General features: G+C 43.1%; 1 protein-coding gene across 1 annotated transcript in view; it reads left to right on the top strand.

The window, feature by feature from the left end:
• nonC (serine/threonine-protein kinase Smg1) overlaps nucleotides 1–22,279 on the top strand; it is a 357,997-nt gene that overhangs the window by 300,745 nt on the left and 34,973 nt on the right. The window contains 4 exon segments of the mRNA XM_068344859.1: nucleotides 9,469–9,626; nucleotides 9,879–10,043; nucleotides 10,372–10,519; nucleotides 16,979–17,139. Of these exon segments, the coding sequence (XP_068200960.1) occupies nucleotides 9,469–9,626; nucleotides 9,879–10,043; nucleotides 10,372–10,519; nucleotides 16,979–17,139 (632 nt within the window).

Below are 22,279 nucleotides of genomic sequence, written 5' to 3'. Positions count from 1 at the left end.
CAAGTCCTCCTCTATTTCCTCTTCCAGTGCCTCTGTAGCGCAGATTGCGGATTTTCTGCTTTATCTGAGAAACGGTCGCTCCCTCTCTGCATCCACCATTAAAGGCTACAGAAGCATGTTAGCTTCTGTTTTCAGGCATAGGGGTTTGGATCTTTCTAATAACAAAGATCTCCAAGACCTGCTTAAGTCTTTCGAGACTTCCAAGGAGCGTCATATTTCGACTCCTGCTTGGAACTTGGACGTGGTCCTACAGTTCCTTATGTCAGACAGGTTTGAACCATTAAATTCAGCCTCCCTGAAGGATCTTGCCCTCAAGACACTTTTTTTGGTGAGCTTGGCTTCGGCTAAAAGGGTTAGTGAGATACATGCTTTTAGCGAGAACATCGGCTTCTCCACTAATAAAGCAGTATGTACTCTTCAACTTGGTTTTTTGGCCAAGAATGAACTTCCGTCTCGTCCTTGGCCTAAATCATTTGAAATCCCCAGTCTTTCTGAGATTGTGGGGAATGAAGTTGAAAGAGTGCTGTGCCCCGTTAGAGCTCTTAAATTTTATTTATCCAGAACTAAACCGCTACGAGGTTGTTCAGAGGCTTTATGGTGCTCCGTTAAAAAGCCCTCTTTGCCCATGTCTAAGAATGCGTTGTCTTATTTTATTAGATTTTTGATTCGGGAGGCACACTCTCATTTAAGTGAGAAGGATCGTAATTTACTTAAAGTCAAGGCTCATGAAGTTAGAGCGATAGCAACTTCAGTAGCGTTTAAGCAAAATAGATCCATTAAAAGTATTATGGACGCGACCTTTTGGAGAAGCAAGTCGGTATTCGCTTTATATTACTTGAAAGATGTCCAGACTCTTTATGAGGACTGCTACACACTGGGACCATTCGTAGCAGCGAGTGCAGTAGTGGGTGAAGGCTCTACCACTACATTCCCTTAATCCCAATATCCTTTTAATCTACTCTTGAAATTTTTAATCTTGTTTTGGGTTGTACGGGAGACTAAGAAGTCTTTCGCAATCTTTTTGATTTGGCGGGTGGTCAAAATATTGTTTCTTAAGAGCTGCCAGATTAAGGGTATTGATGAGGTCCTGTTATAGGGGTGTTCACCCTGGATATAGCAGCTCCTGGGAGTCTTTCAGCATCCTAAGAGGATCGCTGGGCTTCGTGAGGATAGCGGACTAATGAGGCAGAGTAATCATCAGAGTCAGCTTCCTTACCAGGTACCTATACTTAAGTTTGTTTTTTGAATATTTGTCAAAAACTCTTGAGCATATACGCCTTTATTGTTTTAATACTGGTCTCTACCCACCACCATGGGTGTGAATCAGCTATTTATATATTCACCGGCTAAGTTTAATATTTAAAAATGATATTTTCATTATAAAATAAATTTTTGAATATACTTACCCGGTGAATATATAATATTAAAGGCCCTCCCTTCCTCCCCGATAGAGACCCTACGGACTGAGAAGAACTGGTTTGGTTGAGAAGTATATGCGGTATCTGGCCGATAGTCGACGCTGGTGGGCACACCCGGCAGCCTTCATGGCGATCGCTCGCGAGTTTTTGGAATCTGTCGACCGTCGGAGACGTCAGCTATTTATATATTCACCGGGTAAGTATATTAAAAAATTTATTTTATAATGAAAATATCATTTTGTTAACGACTGCTGGTAAACCCTTTACAGCTTTGCCCGCAAGTCATTTAAAATGAGAATCTGCTAAAAACTCCTGCTGATACAAGATGTTTTTCAGGTTCATCACGTTCACCAACCACGGCTCTTCCTACGGATATGGCTCGATACATTTGTTCGTCCTCGTCCAGTGTCGTCTGCTGTTGCCTCCACCACCGTTCCAGTACCTCGGAGAGGGCACAAGAAGAGGAAGCGTGGGCGGTATTCCTCTCCTAGTTCCTCCTCCTCTCTCTCCTCTTCGTCTTCATCTTTTGACTCTGACTCTTCTCCCCCCAAGGAGAAAGAGGAAGGGGAAGAAGAGGAAAGCGAAGAGGGACAGGAAGCCCAGTCGTAGTCGAAGGGACATGGCGCCCCGAGACACCTCTTCTACTCCGGAGGATGAGGGCGACACGAGAGATTCCCGTGTTCCCCACGCTCATGGGATTGTTCACGGCAAATCTCGTGCAAGGCCTCCATGCATGACAACCGCGCTTGGGGAGGTAGGTATCGTCTCTCAGAGCATGGTGACGGGGTACTCGATCCCCCGAGCTGCTGTTCAGACTCGAGTTGAACCGCTCTTGAGCGGGGAAATGAGAGTCCCGGCTTCGGCACGAGAAATCACAGCTGTGGTCTCTCGTGAAGAATCCGCAGTACGCACGACTACCTCCACGGGGGTAGCCACGCTGACCGACTCCGCAACTCGTGTGTCGCGTGAGCAGGCCCAGACAGCTGCACACTCAACCCGCGTGACTCGGACCCGGTATGGAGCCACCTCGCGGCTCAGCCCGCGACATGAGGGCTGGTCGTGCACGACCAGTCTAGCTCTCGTGCATAACAGCCACGCGAGGTGCAGCCGACCCCCATGCTTTCTGGCCGTGTAACAGGTGAGGCCGCGCACACCACCTCGTGCGACTAACCTGTCTACACCTTCTAGTGTGAGCGCTACAGTTCCCAGCGACCCCGCTTGCACTCGAGATCCTTCGAGAGCTTCGTGGGGCTCGCAGTGACCAGTCACGCCCTAGGTCCCAGTGGGAGCCTCGATGCATTCCATCAGGGATGAACCCTGCCAGGGTCCTTCCTCGTCTCCTGAATACACGCCTGGTTAGGTTTAGGACCAGAGCAAGCGTATTCATGGGGGATGTATCATCCGTGCAGCATGTCGCTTTCCCTACACCTCCGTATGTAGCGGGACCGAGGGATCAGCCCCCTCCACAACCTTCACCTGCTGTGGAGATGGAAGATCACGAGGTGGAGTCGGCGTTCCTAGAGGTCATTAATCTCACGCGAGAGATTAATGGCCTCAGGGCTCCTCCTGCGGTAGCGTCTGAGGATAAGTGTACAGTACAGCCTTGGAGATCCTATGGGGAGCTCCCGAAGGTAGTTCACGGCCCATCACGCTACCCTGGTCGAGACAGGCTGCTCGAGCATTGGACTGAGTGAGTGACCAGATCGTAGGACCTGGTGACTCGCTTAGGAGCCAAGGTTCAAACAAGCTTCTCCCTCAACCACTCCAGCCACAGAAGAGGTACAACGTCACATAGTCTTCTGTGCCTTGTCCTCTCCCTCTCGACAACGCAGTTGTAGTGCTTGCTGGGGGTTCCGCGGTCAAGAGTTTGAAATCTCAGAGTGTCTCCTTTTCAGCCGCTCTCCAGGCTGCTTCATGGTTCGACAACCGGTATGGTACGGCCACAGTGTTCGCGCGGGAAACCAAGCTCGCTACCCCCGAACACATGGAGCAGTACAGGAACCTAGTTTTGTCTGGTGGGAAAGCTGTTGTCTTTCTCTTGGACCAGCTTGCTTCCCAGTATACCAATCTGATCCTCAAAAAGTGCGAGGCAGTGGCCGCTCGTTTGGTGAGACAGATTGGTTCAGGAGAGGCCCTGGCCTCAGGAATGCTCCTATTAGAGTTGCAACTTCTCTTTTTCCACACGTACGCTCCAACATCTCCGAAAGCTCTAGCTTTAGAGGCGGAAGTCCAGGAAATGTTGGAGAAGGATGTGCTAGAAGTCGTGCACGATCAGTCACCAGGATTCTACTGTCGTCTCTTCCTTGTCAAATAGCGATAGGAGATTGGAGACCGATCATCGACCTTTCGCCATTGAACAAGTTTGTTCAGCAAACTGCGTTCAAGATGCTGACAGTTCTTGCTGTGCTGTTAGCCATCTGGCAGTACGACTTCATGCTTTCGATAGACTTGAAGGACACGTACTTTCAAGTACCAGTTCATCGGTCTTGAAAGTACCTCCGATTCACCTTCCAGGGCACGGTGCACCAATTCAAAGTCCTGTGCTTCAGACTGTGCACAGCTCCCCAAGTGTTCACGCGAGTGTTAACGACGGTAGCAAGCTTGGGCCTACTCGAGGGGCATCCGCCTACTGATGTACCTCGACGATTGGCTGATTCTCGCTCCCTCGCAGGAGCAGTTGATTCAGGACCGAGACTTGCTTCTGGCAGTTTGTCGAGATCTGGGGATCGTGCTGGACTACGAGAAGTCGAACCTCATTCCTAATCTGAAGGTGAAGTATCTGGGAATGCTGATCGACTTGGCAGCAGCTTGCGTTCTTCCCTCGGAAGAATGGATCAGAAGACTCAGAGAGGTTGCGCAGCCGTTCCTGTCGCAGGAACATCTTCCAGCCCTCCAGTGGTAAGCTCTTCTAGGTCACCTCTCCTCACTGAAGAAGCTCGTTCATTTTGGACGGATTTATCTCCGCTCCCTTCAGTGGTGTCTGAAGGAGCAGTGGTCGGCAGCCACCGATTCTCCCTCTCGTCTGGTTCTCATGGAACGCGAGGTAAGGGAGGATCTCCTTTGGTGGCTAAACGAGGAGAACCTTATGAGAGGGTTTCTTATAAACCCTCCTCCACCTCATTTCCGTCTGTTCACAGACGCGTCCACGGAAGGGTGGGGTGCACACCTGGACGACCTAGTCGTGTCAGGTGTGTGGTCGGAAGAGGAGAAGCACCTGCACATCAACGTGCTGGAAATGATGGCAGTCTCGAGAGCACTCATTCATTTCCGGTCCCATTTGAGAGAGCACTCGGTAGTGCTGATGAGCGACATGTCCGTAGTCGTGTACGTCAACAAGCAAGGGGGCACGCTCTCACGTCACTTGCAGCAGTTGACGAGGCGGGTATTTCTGTGGGCAGAGAGTCAACAGGTAACCTTGTCAGCCAGGTACATTCCAGCCAAGAGAAATGTTCTGGCAGACAACGTAAGTCGCAGAGACCAGGTACCGTATATTTCCGCGTATAAGACGACCCTATATTCCAAAATTTAATCATTAAAAATGGGGGGTCGTCTTATACTACCGTTATAAAAATCACACCTTGAATTCTATGTCTGGTTTATCAGTAGGCTAGCCTAGGTTGAGGTGCGATAACCACTGACACACATGAAATGATTTACATTAATATATAAATGTATAATGAAAGTAATGAAACAATTTTTACCGTATATATTATTGGCATATCTACAAAAATGGCATAAATGATAAATTTGAGGAATAATTCCAACTTTTAACCATACGAGCACAGCTAAGAAAATGTAAACATCGAGTATTGGTTGCGTTGTTAGCAACTTTTTCTCTCGCTAACCTTTCAGTAATTTAAATGCTAGTGTTAATTACGATAGTAATAACTTATAGGATATCATATTATTTATTTGTTTAAAAATTATTATTTTTAGCTGTAAATAACAATTTTGCATTACAAACGGTACAATCTTTATTTCTCAATAAAAATTACGGTACATTACAGTATTGTATTTAAAACCTAAAAATTTGTAAAACTTTATTTCCAATCAATATTAAACATCAAACCTGCGACATGTATAAATCTAACACCACTAAAACTCCTCACAGTTATCACTGTCTGTTTCGAAAAGCTGTTCGAACATATCACGAGATTTATCATATACGCCATTATCGTAAGGATTCCAGTCCGGTTCCCGTGAGTCGACTTTGGCTTCGTCGTCACATTCGTACAATAAATCGTCTTCACTGCCATCCATGGCATTTGAGATCCCGTATTTTATGAATTATTTTATGACACTTTCCACCTTTACATTATCCTATACTTTTATAACAAACTAGCAAAGAACATCAAAGAACATAAAAGAAGAAGAAGAAAGAGGATGAACGGGCATTTCGTACGTGAACAGCTGATGAGCGTAAACAAAACTATGCAGGCTAGGAGACGTGTGTTCTAGGAAAACAATACAGTAAAGGATTTGTTTTGTTATTTCATTTATTTTTAATTTATAAGGATACAGTAAGTAATATCATCATCTTTTCATAACCTATATTTCATAAGATATCTGGTGTTGCAAAAGCTAGCCTAGGCTATACACAGATGGTTTTATGATTGAGCAGTCGTCTTATACTGCCGATATGAGATGAATTCACAAAAATTTGCTCAAATTTTGTACCTCGTTTTATATGAAGGTCGCCTTATACGCGAAAATATACGGTAATAGGGGCAGAATGGTCTCTTCACCCTTGGGTAGCGAGTCGAGTACTCGACCTCTGGGGAGAACCATGCATCGACCCATTCGCAACACGGCACAACGCCAAGATTCTCGTGTTTGTTCTCCAGTACCAGATCCCGCGGCTGCGTTTGAGGACGCACTGCAACATCCTTGGGATTGACTAGATTGCTACACGTTTCCCCCTTTTGCTTGCTTCGCGCAGTCCTGTCCCGGGTCCTAGTAACCCCAGGACTCAGGATGACTCATTGCTCCGCTATGGCCACATATGGAGTGGTTTCCTGATCTGTTGTTGCTTCTGGTCGAGGCACCGAGAAAGCTACCACACTGGTCCAATCTCCTTCAGCAACCCTTGTCGAGCAGGAACCACCAGGCGGTGCAGTTGCTCAGACTTCACGCGTGGAGATTATCCAGAATCTCAGAATGCGAGGCTTTTCGTGACTCGCTGTGAAAGAGATGTCAGGGTACCTTAGAAGATGCTCCTCCTCAGTCTACCAGGGGAAGTGGTCGGTCTTCTGTGATTGGTGTAGTGGAAGGGGTATCTCTCCGGTCGGTGCCTCTCTGCAATGGTGTTCTGTCTGAAGGGCATAGATATCTCCAGCGCCCTGGAGATTTTTATGCCTATTAAGAGCTTCGAACAGTCGTGTCCCCCGAGGGAACTTCGAGTTCCCCAGTGGCATGTCACTCTAGTTCTCGGGTCTCTTACTCGTGCTCCGTACGAACCCTTGAGCTGTGCCTCAGACAGGCACTTGACCCTTAAGACTGTTTTTCTGCTAGCCTTAGCATCGGCGAAGAGAGTCAGGGAGTTACATAGCCTCTCTTGTAATGTCACTCACGCAGAGGGTTGGAAGGAGATCTCCTTGAGTATTGTGCTTGAGTTTGTGGCCAAGACTCAGAACCCAGCGATCCACGATCCTAGGTTCGAGGTCTTCACTATTCCTTGCTTACAGGATGCGGTGAGTGGTGGTTCAGGTGAGAGGCTCCTCTGTCCCATCAGGTGTCTCCGGCACTATCTTAAGTGAACTCGGCATCTCAGACTTGAATGTCGACGACTCTTCATTAGCACCGGCAGACCCAAGAGGGAGGTGTCGAGGAACACGATATCTTGGATCCATGAAACCATTCGCAAGGCGTATGAGACTTCCTCAAGAGTCCAAGCACTAGCGAGGGTTAAAGCTCACGAGATCAGGGGCATTGCCCCACACTCGCTTTCAAGAGAAATCTTGCAGTGGGCCAAGTGCTGAAGGCTGGCGTTTGGAAACGCCAGACCTATACGGCCTTTTACTTGAGGGAGTTTACACACAAGTACACCGTTGTTCTTGGCCTTGTGGTAGCGGCTCAAGCTATTGTCTGACCTCTCTCCAGTTCCTCCGGGACAGGGAAGTCTCTTGTCTTGATTTTTATGGTATGTTTGGCAGTGTGAAAGCAGTGTGCATGTGCTCCGCCTTTCTCTCTGTCTTCTCCCTTGGAGTCCCATACATCAAGAAAAGTCTTCCGAGGTAAGATTGTTAGAGTTTGTTTACAGGTATTCTCCCCGTGTCTTCTGCTAGGCAGGGGAGATGGTGGATGTATAAACCCTTTGCTTTTTGGTTATGGAAGTTCATCTAGTCACTGCAACCCTAGGGTCGAGTTTCTCTTACATTCACGCTCTCAGGTCACGCGATGCTCTTACCCATGGCGCAACCCGGCTCCCAGTCTCTCAGACCCCACCATCATGTCAGGTCGAGAGACAGGGGTAGGTGGATTTAGTTCTCTGCTCTCATTCGAGACCAGGTCTATATCCGAGCAGTTAGCTGTTCACATGCAACAAATGCAGACCTTCCACCGACCAGTGAGTCTTCCTATATTAAATGATTACGAGGTTTGTATATCGCGTCGGAACAAATGACAATTTGTCCTAAATTATATTTTTCCTAGCTATACAAAGCTGTAATCATTTAGTATAAATGCCCGCCTCTACCACCCCTCTCATGTTTCACATTGAGCCTGAAGCATTTGAATGAGGAAAGTGGGCTGGGCTGGCGGTGAAGGGGGTGGGGGCTGTGGTTGGAGCTAAGCTCCACCCCATACCGCCAGCCAACCAATCAGCACAACTGCCTGGTTTTCTTTCTCTTCGGCAGTTTCAGCTGCGCTGAAGCGAATTCCTATATTAAGTGATTACAGGTTTGTATAGCTAGGAAAAATACAATTTAGGGCAAATTGTCATGTTATTGTTCCCTCTAGACTGCTGTGTGCCTTTTACATTTCATCTTTGATCTTTAGAGGGCTTACCTCCTAATTCTACGTGCTATAATTCCACTTTATATAAGAGTAAATTCTTCATGAAAGCCTGTTTGGAATTGTCTTACTGGTCTCCTGGAATGAGTAGGTAATAATCATAATTCATTAAAAAATGTAATTGATTATGAAAGAAAACAAACTGCTTCTATACTAATAAAGGAAATAAAGAACTTTATAGTAAATAAATAGCTGTTATAGTTATGCTACCTCATCCTTGTAGAAGTTCTCACTCTTGTACAATTATCAAATTAATTCTCTCCAGATCCATTTCAACAGGTATAGGTCACTATTAATCATTCAATTTGACAGAAGTAGGAAATCTCTACTTGTGTTGATGGAATTTCCATATCCATTGATAACAGGATTTCCATTGCCATAAGGGTATTCCCTCCCATCCCTCACTCATTAACCTTTAATATGAAAATCCTTCATTGGTAGTTTGGGAATCTTATCTCTTGAATTTTGGTAATTATAGGTACCTGGGCAGATAGAGTTGTAGAAAGTATTCTTGGAACTAACAGCATTTTATAACACTAAGGAAATATTGGGAAAATGGCTTCAAAAGCATTTCAGAAAATCAATCGCATGTATTTTATATGGTGGTAGTTTAAGCTCTCCTTAGGTCCTAGACCAGGGAATTTATTGAATATAACCCTTCACCAGATTCAAAATGTTTAGTCAAAATCATTCAGACAAGAATTTTTTGTGTTTTCTACATCTGGAGGTTTGCCGGATAGAGGCAGTTTCATGTATGGGATGCTTCTGATTTACACGTTTGTATACCAGCTAATACGCTAGTCCATATCTGGATTCTCTATTTACTGGCCAAAACCTTGAACGTCTTAAGTTGATGTTCGTCATCTTTGCAGTGTAAATTTAATAGTTGCAGCATTTTTAAAACATCTGAGGTTATTAAGTCCCAGCACATAAAAGTTAGAGGTCAAACCCTATTCAGGGTATGATTTCACTGTGTAATGAAGCAGAATTCATATGGAAGATTTGGGTGTTTTTCGTAAGGTGATTTTCATTTACACAGGTCGAGGAGCATTACTTGGGGAATTAAGAGGAAGCGTTAGTACACTTCATGCACTTCACCAAAATATTTCGGAGTTACGGGAAAAGTATACAAACTTAACGGGAAATGTTGAACAGCGTCTGAAATGGGCTGCGGGATCTAACCCAACAGTTGCACAAGTATGTAAAAATAGGTTTTGTCAAAACCAAAATATATGCAGTTTTTACACCATAACCTGAAGTTTTTTAAGGACAGATTAATAAAGTATTTACATATTCTATACTGTAATCAAATATTTTTAGTAATGGTGTGAAATATTATTTAAAGTACTTAGTAGATATGCATCATGTATGTGAGACAAGTAAATTATTTTTAGAAATAAGTTTTACAAGATAATCCGGACCATACTTAACAAGTTGAAATTATTTTAGGCTCTTGAGGAATTCAGTGGTGGTGTTGAGGTTGCTATTAGCAGTGTAAGCGATCTTGTGCAAAAAAGTGAAGAAGTTGCTTCAATATGCAACACTGTTTTACACTACGAAGCTTTGCGAACCCATACAGTAGATGCCATCACATGGGATTCTAGCTTCACAAAAGTAAGTATAAATTTTTTTTATGGATATTGTAATAGATTTGAAATGTTATTTAGTGGGTATAGTCAATAAATTTGTTAATAATAGAATGATAATACAGTATAAATTATAGTAATATTTTTTGTATTAAAAGGGATTTTTGTACTGTGTTTTTATAATTTATGGGTAGATTACTTGTTGAACCTTATTCCAAGATAGAATGTTTTTCCCTTATTGAGTCTTCTCATTCACCTTTCTGTCTTTTTCTATACATACATACATAATGGGCATTCAATGAAGTATAAAGATATGCCATTTGAATAAAATCACTTGTTTTATAAATTTTTTACAGGTTTTGAACAGTTGTCGGGAAAGTTGCATGCTTATGGAGAGATACCATACTACTGTGAACCCTCAAGAGGAAGTGTTGGTGTCTCTTTGCCCTCTTTCAGGTGATGTCAATACGAAATGGATACAAAATGCCTCTGTTGCTGTTTCAGGTAAATTTTGAAGTAATTGTAATTTTGATTAGTTGGTATTTCATTTAGTTTTACTCCAAAAACATTGAACAGTTTCAAGTTTCCTCTCCTTTTTTAAGGTACCCTGTCTTAGTTTCATCTTTAAAGGTTACAACTGTAAGACTCATATTGGTTTCATGTATGGAAGTTGGGTGCACTATTGTAACAAATTGTGTAATAAATTGGGTATATGATTTATATTTTGAAAATATTGTGAATTATATCATTAGTTTATATTCTTATATGTTTATGTTTTTACATTATTTTTATGTTCAAACTGGCACATGCAAGATTAGTTGCTGTTTAAAGATTTCTTTCAACCCCTAATTTCATTTGAATTACTACAGCCTTCTTTCAGTACTGATTTAGTTTACATTTTGATTGTTTTAGAAGGCTTTAATTTATTTCTTTTACCAACTGTACTTTTAAATATTACCACAGAAAATGTATTTGTTCATACGACTATAAAAACCTTTCGTCATTTGAATAGGGATATGTTTTCAGTACAAGCTGGAATAGCCATTGAAATAATTGAGAAGGCATAGTAGTTAACAACAGGTAGTGAGCGCAGGTGAGAAGCATCGCTCCTCCACCTGTCGCAAGATTTTAAACAAACTTTTAATTTTCTTTTTCTCTCGGAAAGTAAATGCTGGCTATTCATTGCTGTGGATGTAAAGCAAGAGATTTGTACTTGCACTCTGTGTGTGTGTGCTTTTTTAAGATGTGATTGTTTGCAATCATCCTCGTGTATCAAATGTACAGTGACAAGCATGTGCATTGAAGGGGGAGCAAGAGAGCTGAGCCTTCTCTGCGGTCTCTTGGCAATGCCCAAAGAAGACACTAAAGAAGTGTTTCGCTTCTTCCATGGGCTAATTAAGTGTCATTTACCACCGCTCATGCGCATACGCCCAAAGCTCGGTCCCCGTGGGCAAGGAGCCCTCGGAGCTATGTCATCGGGCTTTAAAGGTTCTGTTGTTAAGTCTTTTACCCCAGTGTTTGCCGCACTCTCTTGAAGGTCGGAGACTCGTCTCCCCTTCCGATGCAGACCTCTGATGAGTTTGTCTTCAGGACAGATTGGGCCTTCTTAGGTCTTTTAGGCAAGTCTTTAATGACTGTTGAGGGAGCTGGTAGCTAATGCTACCCCTCTCCCGGTGTCCCCAGTGCCAGTGTCTCCCAAGGTGACACCAGTGGTGAAAGGTGTGGTTGTGCCCAAAGTGTCAGTAACCCCAGTGATGTCCCTATTGGTACCTCCTCCCAAGCCCAAAAGGACTTTGAAGGCTTGTAATGTGACACCAGTGCCTATGAGAAAAGCTCTGGCACCTGTAGATGATATGCCTAAGATTAGGTATAAGTCAGCCTAGGCACCAAAAGTGTGTGTTGCCCAGGTACCAGGTAATACCCCATATACCACCCCTGTGTTTGTCACTCCTTTTCCTTTGGTCGTAACACTGACCTGGTCACCCTCGCGTTTGCTACCCTTTCCCCTGTGGCCGTTAACCCAATCTTTGTTCCTGTTTGTCCAGGGCCCATTTATTCTGTTCCCTCTATGCCTGTGACCCCTCTTATGTCTATGTCGCAGGTCCCTGTGAGTGCGCTTACCCTCTCGCCTGTGGTAATGTTCCCCAGTCTTGTGGTTCCTGTTTGAGTAACCTTAGTGGTTTCTTCCCTTGGGGGATTGTTGCCATAGTTGGTTGCCAAGATCTTGAATCCTCTGCTTGCAGAGCCTGATGTGAAGGTTAGAAAGAGGACGAAATGTTTGCAGTTCTTCCTCCTCCGACTACTCTACCGCTGTCAAAAGCTACCGCTTAGCCATGGCATGGTCTTTTGACTGTAGGTTAGAGACCTCCAAGTGGGAGTTATATGTGCTTATGAGGAGCTTCAATCAGTCTTGTTCACCCTGGGATTTCAGGCCCTTGGAGTTTGATATGACCTTCATTTTCAAGGCTCTTACACATACCCCATTCTAGCCTTTGAGAAGGTTGTCAAATAGAGATCTGGGTTGCAAGACTTTTTGCTAACTTTAGAAATGGCAAAAAGAATAGGTGAGTTGCACAGTTTGTTTTACTATGTCACACACACTAAGGGGTAGAAAGAGGTCTCCTTTAGTTTGTGCCTGGCTTTGTGGACGAGACGCAGAATTCGTTGGTGCACAACCCCTGGTTTGAGGCCTTCTGTATCCCCTCTCTACTTAAAGTGTCGTGTGATAATCAAGAGGAGATGCTTTTGTGTCCCATAAGGGTTCTGCAGTGCTATCTGTAGAGGACCTGATATTTCAAGCCTGAGTGTCAGTGACTCTTCATTAGCAAAAGTAGGACTAATAAAGAGGTGTCAAGGAACACACATTTCTGGCTTTGTGAGATGATCCTCGTAATTTATACCTTAATTGTTGAAAGGGCTGAGTTACCAGATGGGACCAGAGCTCAAGAAGTTGGGGGTATAGGCTCCACCCTAGCCTTCAAGAGGAACCTTTCAGTCAACCAGGTATTGAAGGCTGGGGTTTAGAAATGCCAGACCACCTTCATGGCTTTTTATTTACGTTAATATACCCACAAGTCCCTTGACACCTTTATGCATGGTCCTGGTGTGGCTGTCAGTCGACCAGGTGTTGAAGGCTGTGGTTTAAAAATGCCTGACCATCTTCATGGCTTTCTATCTACAGGAGTATACCCACAAGTCCCTTGAGACCTTTGTGCATGGTCCTGGTGTGGCTGTCAGTTGACCAGGTGTTGAAGGTTGTGGTTTAGAAATGCCAGACCACCATGACTTTTTATCTACAGGAGTATACCCACAAGTTCCTTGACACCTTTGTGCATGGTCGTGGTGTGATTGTCAGTCGAACAGGTGTTGAAGGCTGTCGTTTAGAAATGCCAGACCACCCTCATGGCTTTTTATCTACAGGAGTATACCCACAAGTCATTCGACACCTTTGTGCATGGTCCTGGTGAGGCTGTCAGTTGACCAGGTGTTGAAGGCTGTGGTTTAGAAATGCCAAACCATCTTCATGGCTTTTTATCTACAGAAGTATACCCACAAGTTCCTTGACACCTTTGTGCATGGTCCTGGTGTGGCTCTCAGTCGACAAGGTGTTGAGGACTGTGGTTTAGAAATCCCAGACCACCTTCATGGCCTTTTATCTACAGGAGTATACCCACAAGTCCCTTGACATCTTTGTGCATGGTCCTGGTGTGGCTGCTCAAATTATTGTATAGCCAGCCCAGCTTCTACACAGGACAGAAAGCATCTTTTAAATGATAATGTATAAATGTAGTTCTAGAATGACTGGCTCTAATTTTTTCTGTGCCCTTTCTTTTGGGCAAAGTAGTTTTTCCTGTGCCCTTTCTTTTGGGCAAAGTAGTTGAGAATGATACATGCTAGATCTGACTTGTGCTGGTAAGTTATACTTCTAAGCTCCATTCTTTAATCTAAAGAAGTATCTCCCCCCATCCTTCCTAACAAGGGGAAGAATGATGGAAGTTATACCAACTCATTTATCATCATAAGCTAGGTATATTATTCTGGACTGATCTCCCCTTGTTCTTTAAGGTAAAACTTCCCTCTGTAACCAGCCCTCTCAGTCCTGAGGCGCCTGGTAAAAAATGGTGGAGGGGCAGGCCTTCTTGCCCATGCTCACCACCTGTCAGTAACTACCTCATTAACGATTTTAAAGCCATTCCAGTTTGTGTTGATAACATATACCTGTTTAAAGAACTCGGGTTTGTATAGCTAGGAAAAATACAAATTACTTTTTAAATTTGTTTTAATTGTAGAAATTTTAGAAACAAGCAAACAGTCATGCAAAGGAAAATCATGTCTCAAAATATTGTACTTTAACTCTCCGGATTGAAAAAAATTATTATTGTTTCAGCAAGTATTTCATGATATACTGTAGGTCCCACCAGAGGACATTAGATGTTTTGGCCAAAAAGTTGTCATTTCTACTCAGAATTTCCCTGGTCTATCTGAACAGATTTTTCATATATCCAGTGAAATTTTTCTTTACTACAGAAGTCCTTAGTGTTCTTCTGAGGAGTTCAATATGTCTCCAACTTTTAGGTCTTTATATGGGTCCTCTGACCTTTGACAGACCTATTTTCTCAAACGAATAGCAGTGTGCTCTCTTGGAACTTTTTATCTTTTTAAATAGTGCTTCAGTGATTTAACCATGCCACAGAATGCCAAGAGGATTCGTCTCCCTTCTCCTTGTTATGAAGCCGTACCTGCAACCGTGAACTGTCATCTTTAGTCTTCCAGAACAATCAAAACAAAGTTGGAAACTTTATCCCAGGGAGTAATATTAGGGAAGAACCCTTATGCATGGTAGTGCTCTTTTGCTGGTCTTATTATTCTAAAATGGACTGGTGTGTCCAGGAATTCTTGAAGCAAGAAGTTACAAGGAGAAAACTTTGAATATCAAATGATACTTGGGATACTATAAAAAGGAGACAAAGACAGAAATTGATTGTTGAAAGTTTTCGAGGAAGTAATGAAAATTACAAGGTAGAGCATGCTAAGTATTTCAGTATTGATAGAGAAGTTAAAAGAAAAGCCAAGAATGACAGAGAGAATATTTAGACAGGAAAGCAGATGAGGTTGACAGAGCTATGAATTCAGGAAGTGGCTATGGTTTAAGAATTGCTCACAGAATCGTTATTGAAATCTCTTGTGGTGCAAAGAAGAAAAGCATATACCCATTAAAAAAGAGAGATGGATCTGTTATAACAACAGAAGATGAAGAAAGGCAATGTTGAATGGACAACTCAAGTGAGGTCAGGAATAGGAGATATGAAGGAAATAATTTGATATACCTGAAGCTGATAAAGCTGTTGATGTGCCTATGAATGAATTCAGTGTGTTTGAAGTTGAAGCTATCATTAAAAAAAACTAAAAAGATGAAAATCCCCTGAATACGATGGAATAACTGCTGAGATGATATTGGCCGAAAATGAAGTGACTCCCAGAATACTTACAAGATTATTTTGTAGAATATGGTGTGAAGGGCAAAACCAGATGAATGGGAGCTAGGAGTGTTGGTGAAAAGGGCAAAAAAAAAAAAAAAAAGATCTGCCTGATTGCAATAATTACAGAGGCATCCCACTTACATCAGTTGTCATGAAAATATATAGTATTCTCATTCTAAAGAGACTAGAGAGAAAGATTGATGAAAAGCTGAGAGATGAACAAGCAGGATTTAGAAAAGGTATAAGTTGTACTGACCAAATTTTCATTTTAAGACATGTGGTCCAACAATGTGTAGAGTATAGAAATCCATTTTTGATGGCATTTGTGGACTATGAAAAAGCCTTTGATGGTGTACACCGGCCAATTTTGTGGAGAGTCCTGCGTTATTATGGAGTTGTTCTTAGATATGTAAATTTGATTGTCTGTTCATGAACATAGCAGTGTGCAAAGTTAATGGTAGTGGAGTCCTATTGAATGAATTTCCAGTGAACAGTGGAATACTCCAAGGGAATGTGTTGCCACCTATGTTGTTTATCCTCCTCATGGATTTTGTAATGCATAGAACAGTTGGGGATGGCGGAGAAGGGTTGGACTGGATTGGTAACAAGAAATTAACTGACCTATAATATGCTGATGACGCAGTCCTTATTAGCAAAACACCACAGGACTTGCAAAGCTTGCTTACCAGAATGCATGAAATATCACATGAGGTTGGGCTCAAGATAAATGGAAGAAAGACAGAGGTAAAGACAGAGGTAATTTCATCTTCCAGAATAGGCAATGGAAGATGAAATATCATTGGAAGGAGAAAGGATTAATGAGGTAGAATCATTTAAATATTTATTAACTATGATCTCTTAATACAGGATATTTAGAATTTGAGTTTAATGAAAGACTGAAAAAAAAATCAGACAATGGCTAGGTTAAGTAAAATTTGGAATTCAGATTGCCTGAAGTTACATATAAAAATAAGGCTATATATAAGTTTAGTGAGATCAATGTTACTGCATGGACATGATTCATGGTATGACAATTGAACAATATCCAAGAGATTATTTAGATTTGACAACAAAGCCCTCAGAAGAATATTGGGAATTGAATGGCAGGACAGGATTAGAAATGAAATTATAAGAGAGATTACTTTATCAGATCATGGTGGGGGACAGATGGAGATGGTTTGGCCATGCTCTTTGCACTCCCCAAGAAAGATTAGTTCACCAAACTTTCAACTGGGCTCCACAAGGCACTAGAAGAGTTGGAAGACACAGGCCTACATGTCTGAGGACTATGAACCATGAAGTAGGAGATGATGAATGGAGAAGTATGATTTGAAAGCTGATAATAGAGATGACTGTCGAAATCCAACCGAGGTCCTTTGCATCAATAGGCGTAGGAGATGATGATGATAAGTAAAGGCTTTATACTGTGATCGGGAAATTTTTTTAAAAATAACAGTTGATTATATTATCTGACTTTTTCCAGATCATATTGAACATCTAACAAAGCTTGTTGGAGAAAGGAGTGCTGAACTAAAAAAGGCGTCTGATAACGTTCGGTCATCTGTTGTTACTGTGCGAACTCATCTCACAACTCATCATAAATTTATGTCTGATATTAGAGCTCTACTTAAAACAATGGCAAAGGTAATGGATTTATTATTTTTGTGTATTACAATTTATGTAGTTGCTTCGTCACTGAAATGCGAAACCTTTTTTTTATCAGCAAGAAATAAAGGTGCAAGTTATAGCTACATTTTCATACTCTTTATAAGTGTTGTCAGAAAGTCACTGTTAGCTGTGTAAGTTTACTGTTGGTGACACACTCATTCTCAAGCTCTATGGTACAGAAAAGACAAGACTTATTATGCATGTTGTAATTATTATTATTATTATTATTATTATTGTTATTATTATTATTATTATTATTATTATTGTTATTATACTGTAATATAAAAAAGCAGAATTCTACATGTCCAATGCCACCAATAGAGACAGGAGCCTGTTATGAAGAAAAAGTAATATTAGTAAAATGACAACCATGTTTTTTTTTTTAAAGAGAAAAGGAAAATGTAATGAAAAAGTAACCTTTTTTTGGTAAACCAATAAGTGTTCTTGGCTTTTCTAATAATCCTAATACAGTTTGAAAAAAAAAATTCTAGAGGGAGCATAGTATAGCTTAGGTATGCTTTGTGTACCCTTAAGCAAGAGGGTACATTGAGACTATGGTACACGGGTTATGGCATTATCCAAGATTGTAGAACATTGGTGTAATTTCAGTGTTTTCTCCTAGAAGAGCTGCACACCATAGGTTAAGAGTCTCTTATACCTCTTACCATGTGGACAAATAGTCTCTGAACAATTACAGTAGTACCCACTAAATAAGAAGGTAAGGTATGGAAGGTATACCATTGTGAAATGTATTTGAGAAAAAAAAGAGTAGAATGTACAAAGAATACTTGACTATTGGGTGCATGCGTAGGTAGGGGAAAGAGCGCCTAGAGAAGAACCAACTTTAGACACTCTTCCTAGTCATTAATTGATCCTATAATTCTTGTAATATCTCAATGGGTGGCTGGTCCCTTGACCAAATGTGCTATATCAAAAATAATTTTCCTTACAGTTTATTTAGTCCTACTTGTATACAAACCTTTTATTCTTGGAAATAGGAAATGTTGTCATTTGAGCTTGAACGACCGTTAAAATTGTTAAAAGCAAGGGGTATGCATGGGCAAATAGCCCTGCCCACCTGCGTGTCGACGACACTTCAATTTTGTCTTTGGCCACAATGAGTACGGATATACTGTCCATTCCAGGGCTGTTTAAACTTTGTCTTACACTTGCTAGTTTTAATGATTACTATTGACTTCGTATTAATAATGGAACGAAACAGGATTGCATATGCATATTGTATACTGGATTGGTTTAGGTCTAAACCAACAATCCCGTAGATCCACTTACTATGTTAAGTAAATAATTGTTTATAATCATCCCCTTTTTACTGACTGTAGATTGTGACCTCCCGTAGGTGGGCATTTGAATTTAAGTGGAGTAAGAAGGCCAAGTCTTCTCTGGTGTTATTCACGGTAAGCCCATGAATTAACAGAGAGACTGTTGAGCACTTTGTGTTTCTCTTTGGGTTCACGTATAGCAGAAGCTTTTGGATATATGCCCCTGGCTGTCCCAGATTGTGCTTCTGGAGCAGGGAGGACTGATCTACATCAAAGAAAGAATTTTTTTTAAAGGATTGTGGAGTGTGATTGCCTCGGCCAAACATGTGATGGAGGCTTTTTTCTTGCAGACGGACATCATGCCAGTAGGCCCTCGATGTCTTTGAGGGAGTGGGTAACCATGGCTACTTAGCCCATGTATCCCCAATGCCAGAACCAGTGGTGACACTAGTGACTCCACAGCCAGCAGATTCAACATATCAAGTACCAGTGATCCCAGTGGGGATCTTTCCCCCCCCCCCCCCCCCCCTGTGGGACTAGAGATTTACTTTAGTGCCATTCCCCTGTGTCTGTTAGCTTATGCCTGTCACCCATGCCTTGTGCCTCTGACCAGAACCCATATCGCTCTCCCTCTCTCTTTCTATAATCCAAACTGTTGTTGTGTATGTTACAAGTACTAGTGAGCGTGGTTACTGCTTCCCCTGTGACAGTATCCCCTAGTGTTGTTGTTCATGGCGGAACAACCTGTGTGGTTACTTCATTTAGGAAAGCTTTATCTGAGGTGGTATCTCAAATCTTTTAATCAATAATTACTCTCTACCTGAAGATCTTGAAGAAGAAATTGGTAAGAGGAAGAAGAGATTCATTCCCCTTTGTCTTCCAGCTTTTCTTCCTCATCCTCAGATTCTGATTCTGATGATTTTCCTAATGAGAAGAAGAAATCAAGAAGCAAAGGAAGGTCAGTCATAGTTGCTAGTTATACTCTGGCAGACACTACCTTTCCTAGGGGGGTTGCTACAATTTGGAAAACAACATTTACGTGGTTCCCACCCCTATGAGTGTCGGTACTACGACCCCATGACATGGCCCCTGGGGCTGATGCATGGGGCCGTGACCACAGCCTTATATCACAGTCTCCCAGGCCCTTGACCCTGGTTCCCCTTGGTACCCAGTAGCCACATGAGACAAAATACCCGATCAACCTTTTGTCGGGCTGTGTTTGATGAGCTTGGGTGCTTTCCTACCTCCCTTTTCTAAATAGGATACTGCTGTGTTCCATTTTTGGATGAGACCTCCCGTTAGAGACCATTTAGGACCTTGACTTTCCAGCTTGCACAACCTAAGAAGAAAATTTATCAGAACATTAGGGTTGTGGTGGCCGATGTGGTAACGTCCCTGACTTGGGTTCGAGTCTGCTCAAACTTGTTAATTTCTTTGGTCGCTGCAACCTCACCATCCTTGTGAGCTATGGATGGGGGTGTTTAAGGGAGCCTATAGGTCTATCTGCTGAGTCATCAGCAGCCATTGCATGGCCCTCCTTGGTCCTAGCTTGGGTGGAGAGGGGGGCCCTGGGCATTATTCATAGTATATATTTTTAAATATTAAACTTAGCCGGTGAATATATAATAGCTGACGTCTCGGACGGCTCGACAGATACCAAAAACTCGCGAGCGATCGCCATGAAGGTTGCGGGTGTGCCCACCAGCACCGACTATCGGCCAGATACCGCATATACTTGTCAAAGTCTCAAGTTCTTCTCTGTCGGTCTTGTCGACAAGTTGGTTCCGCTCGCTGATGACCTTGAGTTTTTTACCTTTTTGGTGAAGTACTTTATTTTGGTTGTTTTTGAGCTTTCGCTGTGACGGGTGTTTTTTCTTCAATTAAACTCTTGAAACCATTTTTTTGGCTAGTGTTGGTGTTTTTTCTTCAATTAAACTCTTGAAACCCTTTTTTTGGCTAGTGTTTATTGTTGATGACTTTGGTTTTGACTTGGATTTTCTCTGATTGTTCAATATGGCTGACCCTTCTCCTATCCCTGGACCTAAATTTCGCAAGTGTGCGAGGGATTGCAACAAACGTCTTCCCAAGGCCTCTATCGACCCACATACCGTTTGTTCTAATTGCCGGGGTAAATCCTGCCAATTAGGAGATCGGTGTGATGAGTGCGTGGTCTTGTCGGAATTCGACTGGCTTGAATATGACAAATATACTCGTAAGCTGGAGAGAGATAGGGTGAGGAGAAGCTCCTCTAGGTCTTTGGAATTTTCCTCCTCCCATGCCCCTGAACCTAATCCCTCCCCTGTAGTAGTTATTCCTGAACCCCCTACTAGCACTCATGAACCGTCCATGCAGGATATGTTTCTTGCGATTCAAGCTTTAGGCGAAAAAGTTGAGTCCTTAGCATCGGACCGTAACCAACTCATGTCAGATGTTAAGTTGTTGAAGTGTCAGAGTGGTAAAACAGAAAATCGTAGTGATAAAGTGATAAGTGCGCAAAGTGTATTTAGTGTTGCGAACGAGGGTTCGTCTGTTCGTGCTTGTCGCTCCCCTAGTCCGAGACCTCTTTCAGACTCCCCTGCACCAGGGAGAAGTAATGTCGTAGGACTTAAGGGGACGAGAGGCGTTAACCAACGTACAGACGTTCCCTCTTTGGTATCGGACGTTTCTCGTCAAGATCGCCCTTACCATAAGACGGGTGAGACTGTGTTCTCCTCATCCTCCGATGACTTATCGCACAAGAAACCTTGGCGCAAGGTTTCTAGACCCTTGAAGCGAAAGTCAGTCCCTTCAGGACAGGTCCAGCGTCCTGGCTGTAGCCATTGGGACAGCTCTGACCTTTTGCAGTCTTCGGAAGACTGTTCGCCTATTAAGCGCAAGCGTAACACGGGGTCCGAGGGTCTCGGTAGAGGCAATGTTTTGCCAACGCAGACGTTACCGACGTCACGGCCCGTTCCGACTCCCGTTGATCCGAAGTGGGTTGTCCTGCGGGACATGCAGTCTAAGCTTGCCTCCCTTATGGAAGAGTATGACGTTGAGCAGGTTCGCGATGATCCTTTGCTTTCGAGTCGCCATTACGCTGATCGAGACTCTGGCCGTCAGCCGCCCAAACGAGTGTTTACTCGTCCGTTTGACGTTAGTGCTGACGTTTCTAGTACTTTGAAACGTGATGTCAGTAGTTTTTCACGTCAGTCACGTGACGTGGATCCTCCCTTGCTGCAGTCTCGTATTGACGTTCAGCCGCTGCCGCCGCAGCCCCGCACTGACGTTCGCCGACCGGCTCCGTTGCCTCGACGTGACGTTGAGCGTCAGTCACCGCAGTTGGAGGTTGTTTTGCCTGCTCAGTCTATGCAGTCAAGGCAGTTCCGACGTGACGTCGATCGTCAGTCAACTTCAGCTGTTGTTGTTGGTCAGTCACAAGGATTTCAGTCTTTTCAGCAGCGGCGTGACGTCGCTTCCTCTGCTGCTACTGATGAGTGCGTGGTCTTGTCGGAATTCGACTGGCTTGAATATGACAAATATACTCGTAAGCTGGAGAGAGATAGGGTGAGGAGAAGCTCCTCTAGGTCTTTGGAATTTTCCTCCTCCCATGCCCCTGAACCTAATCCCTCCCCTGTAGTAGTTGTTCCTGAACCCCCTACTAGCACTCATGAACCGTCCATGCGGGATATGTTTCTTGCGATTCAAGCTTTAGGCGAAAAAGTTGAGTCCTTAGCATCGGACCGTAACCAACTCATGTCAGATGTTAAGTTGTTGAAGTGTCAGAGTGGTAAAACAGAAAATCGTAGTGATAAAGTGATAAGTGCGCAAAGTGTATTTAGTGTTGCGAACGAGGGTTC

The sequence above is a fragment of the Palaemon carinicauda genome, chromosome 21 (assembly GCF_036898095.1).
Source record: "Palaemon carinicauda isolate YSFRI2023 chromosome 21, ASM3689809v2, whole genome shotgun sequence".
NCBI classification, from domain to species: domain Eukaryota; kingdom Metazoa; phylum Arthropoda; class Malacostraca; order Decapoda; family Palaemonidae; genus Palaemon; species Palaemon carinicauda.
This window is presented reverse-complemented; position numbering and strand designations above follow the sequence as displayed.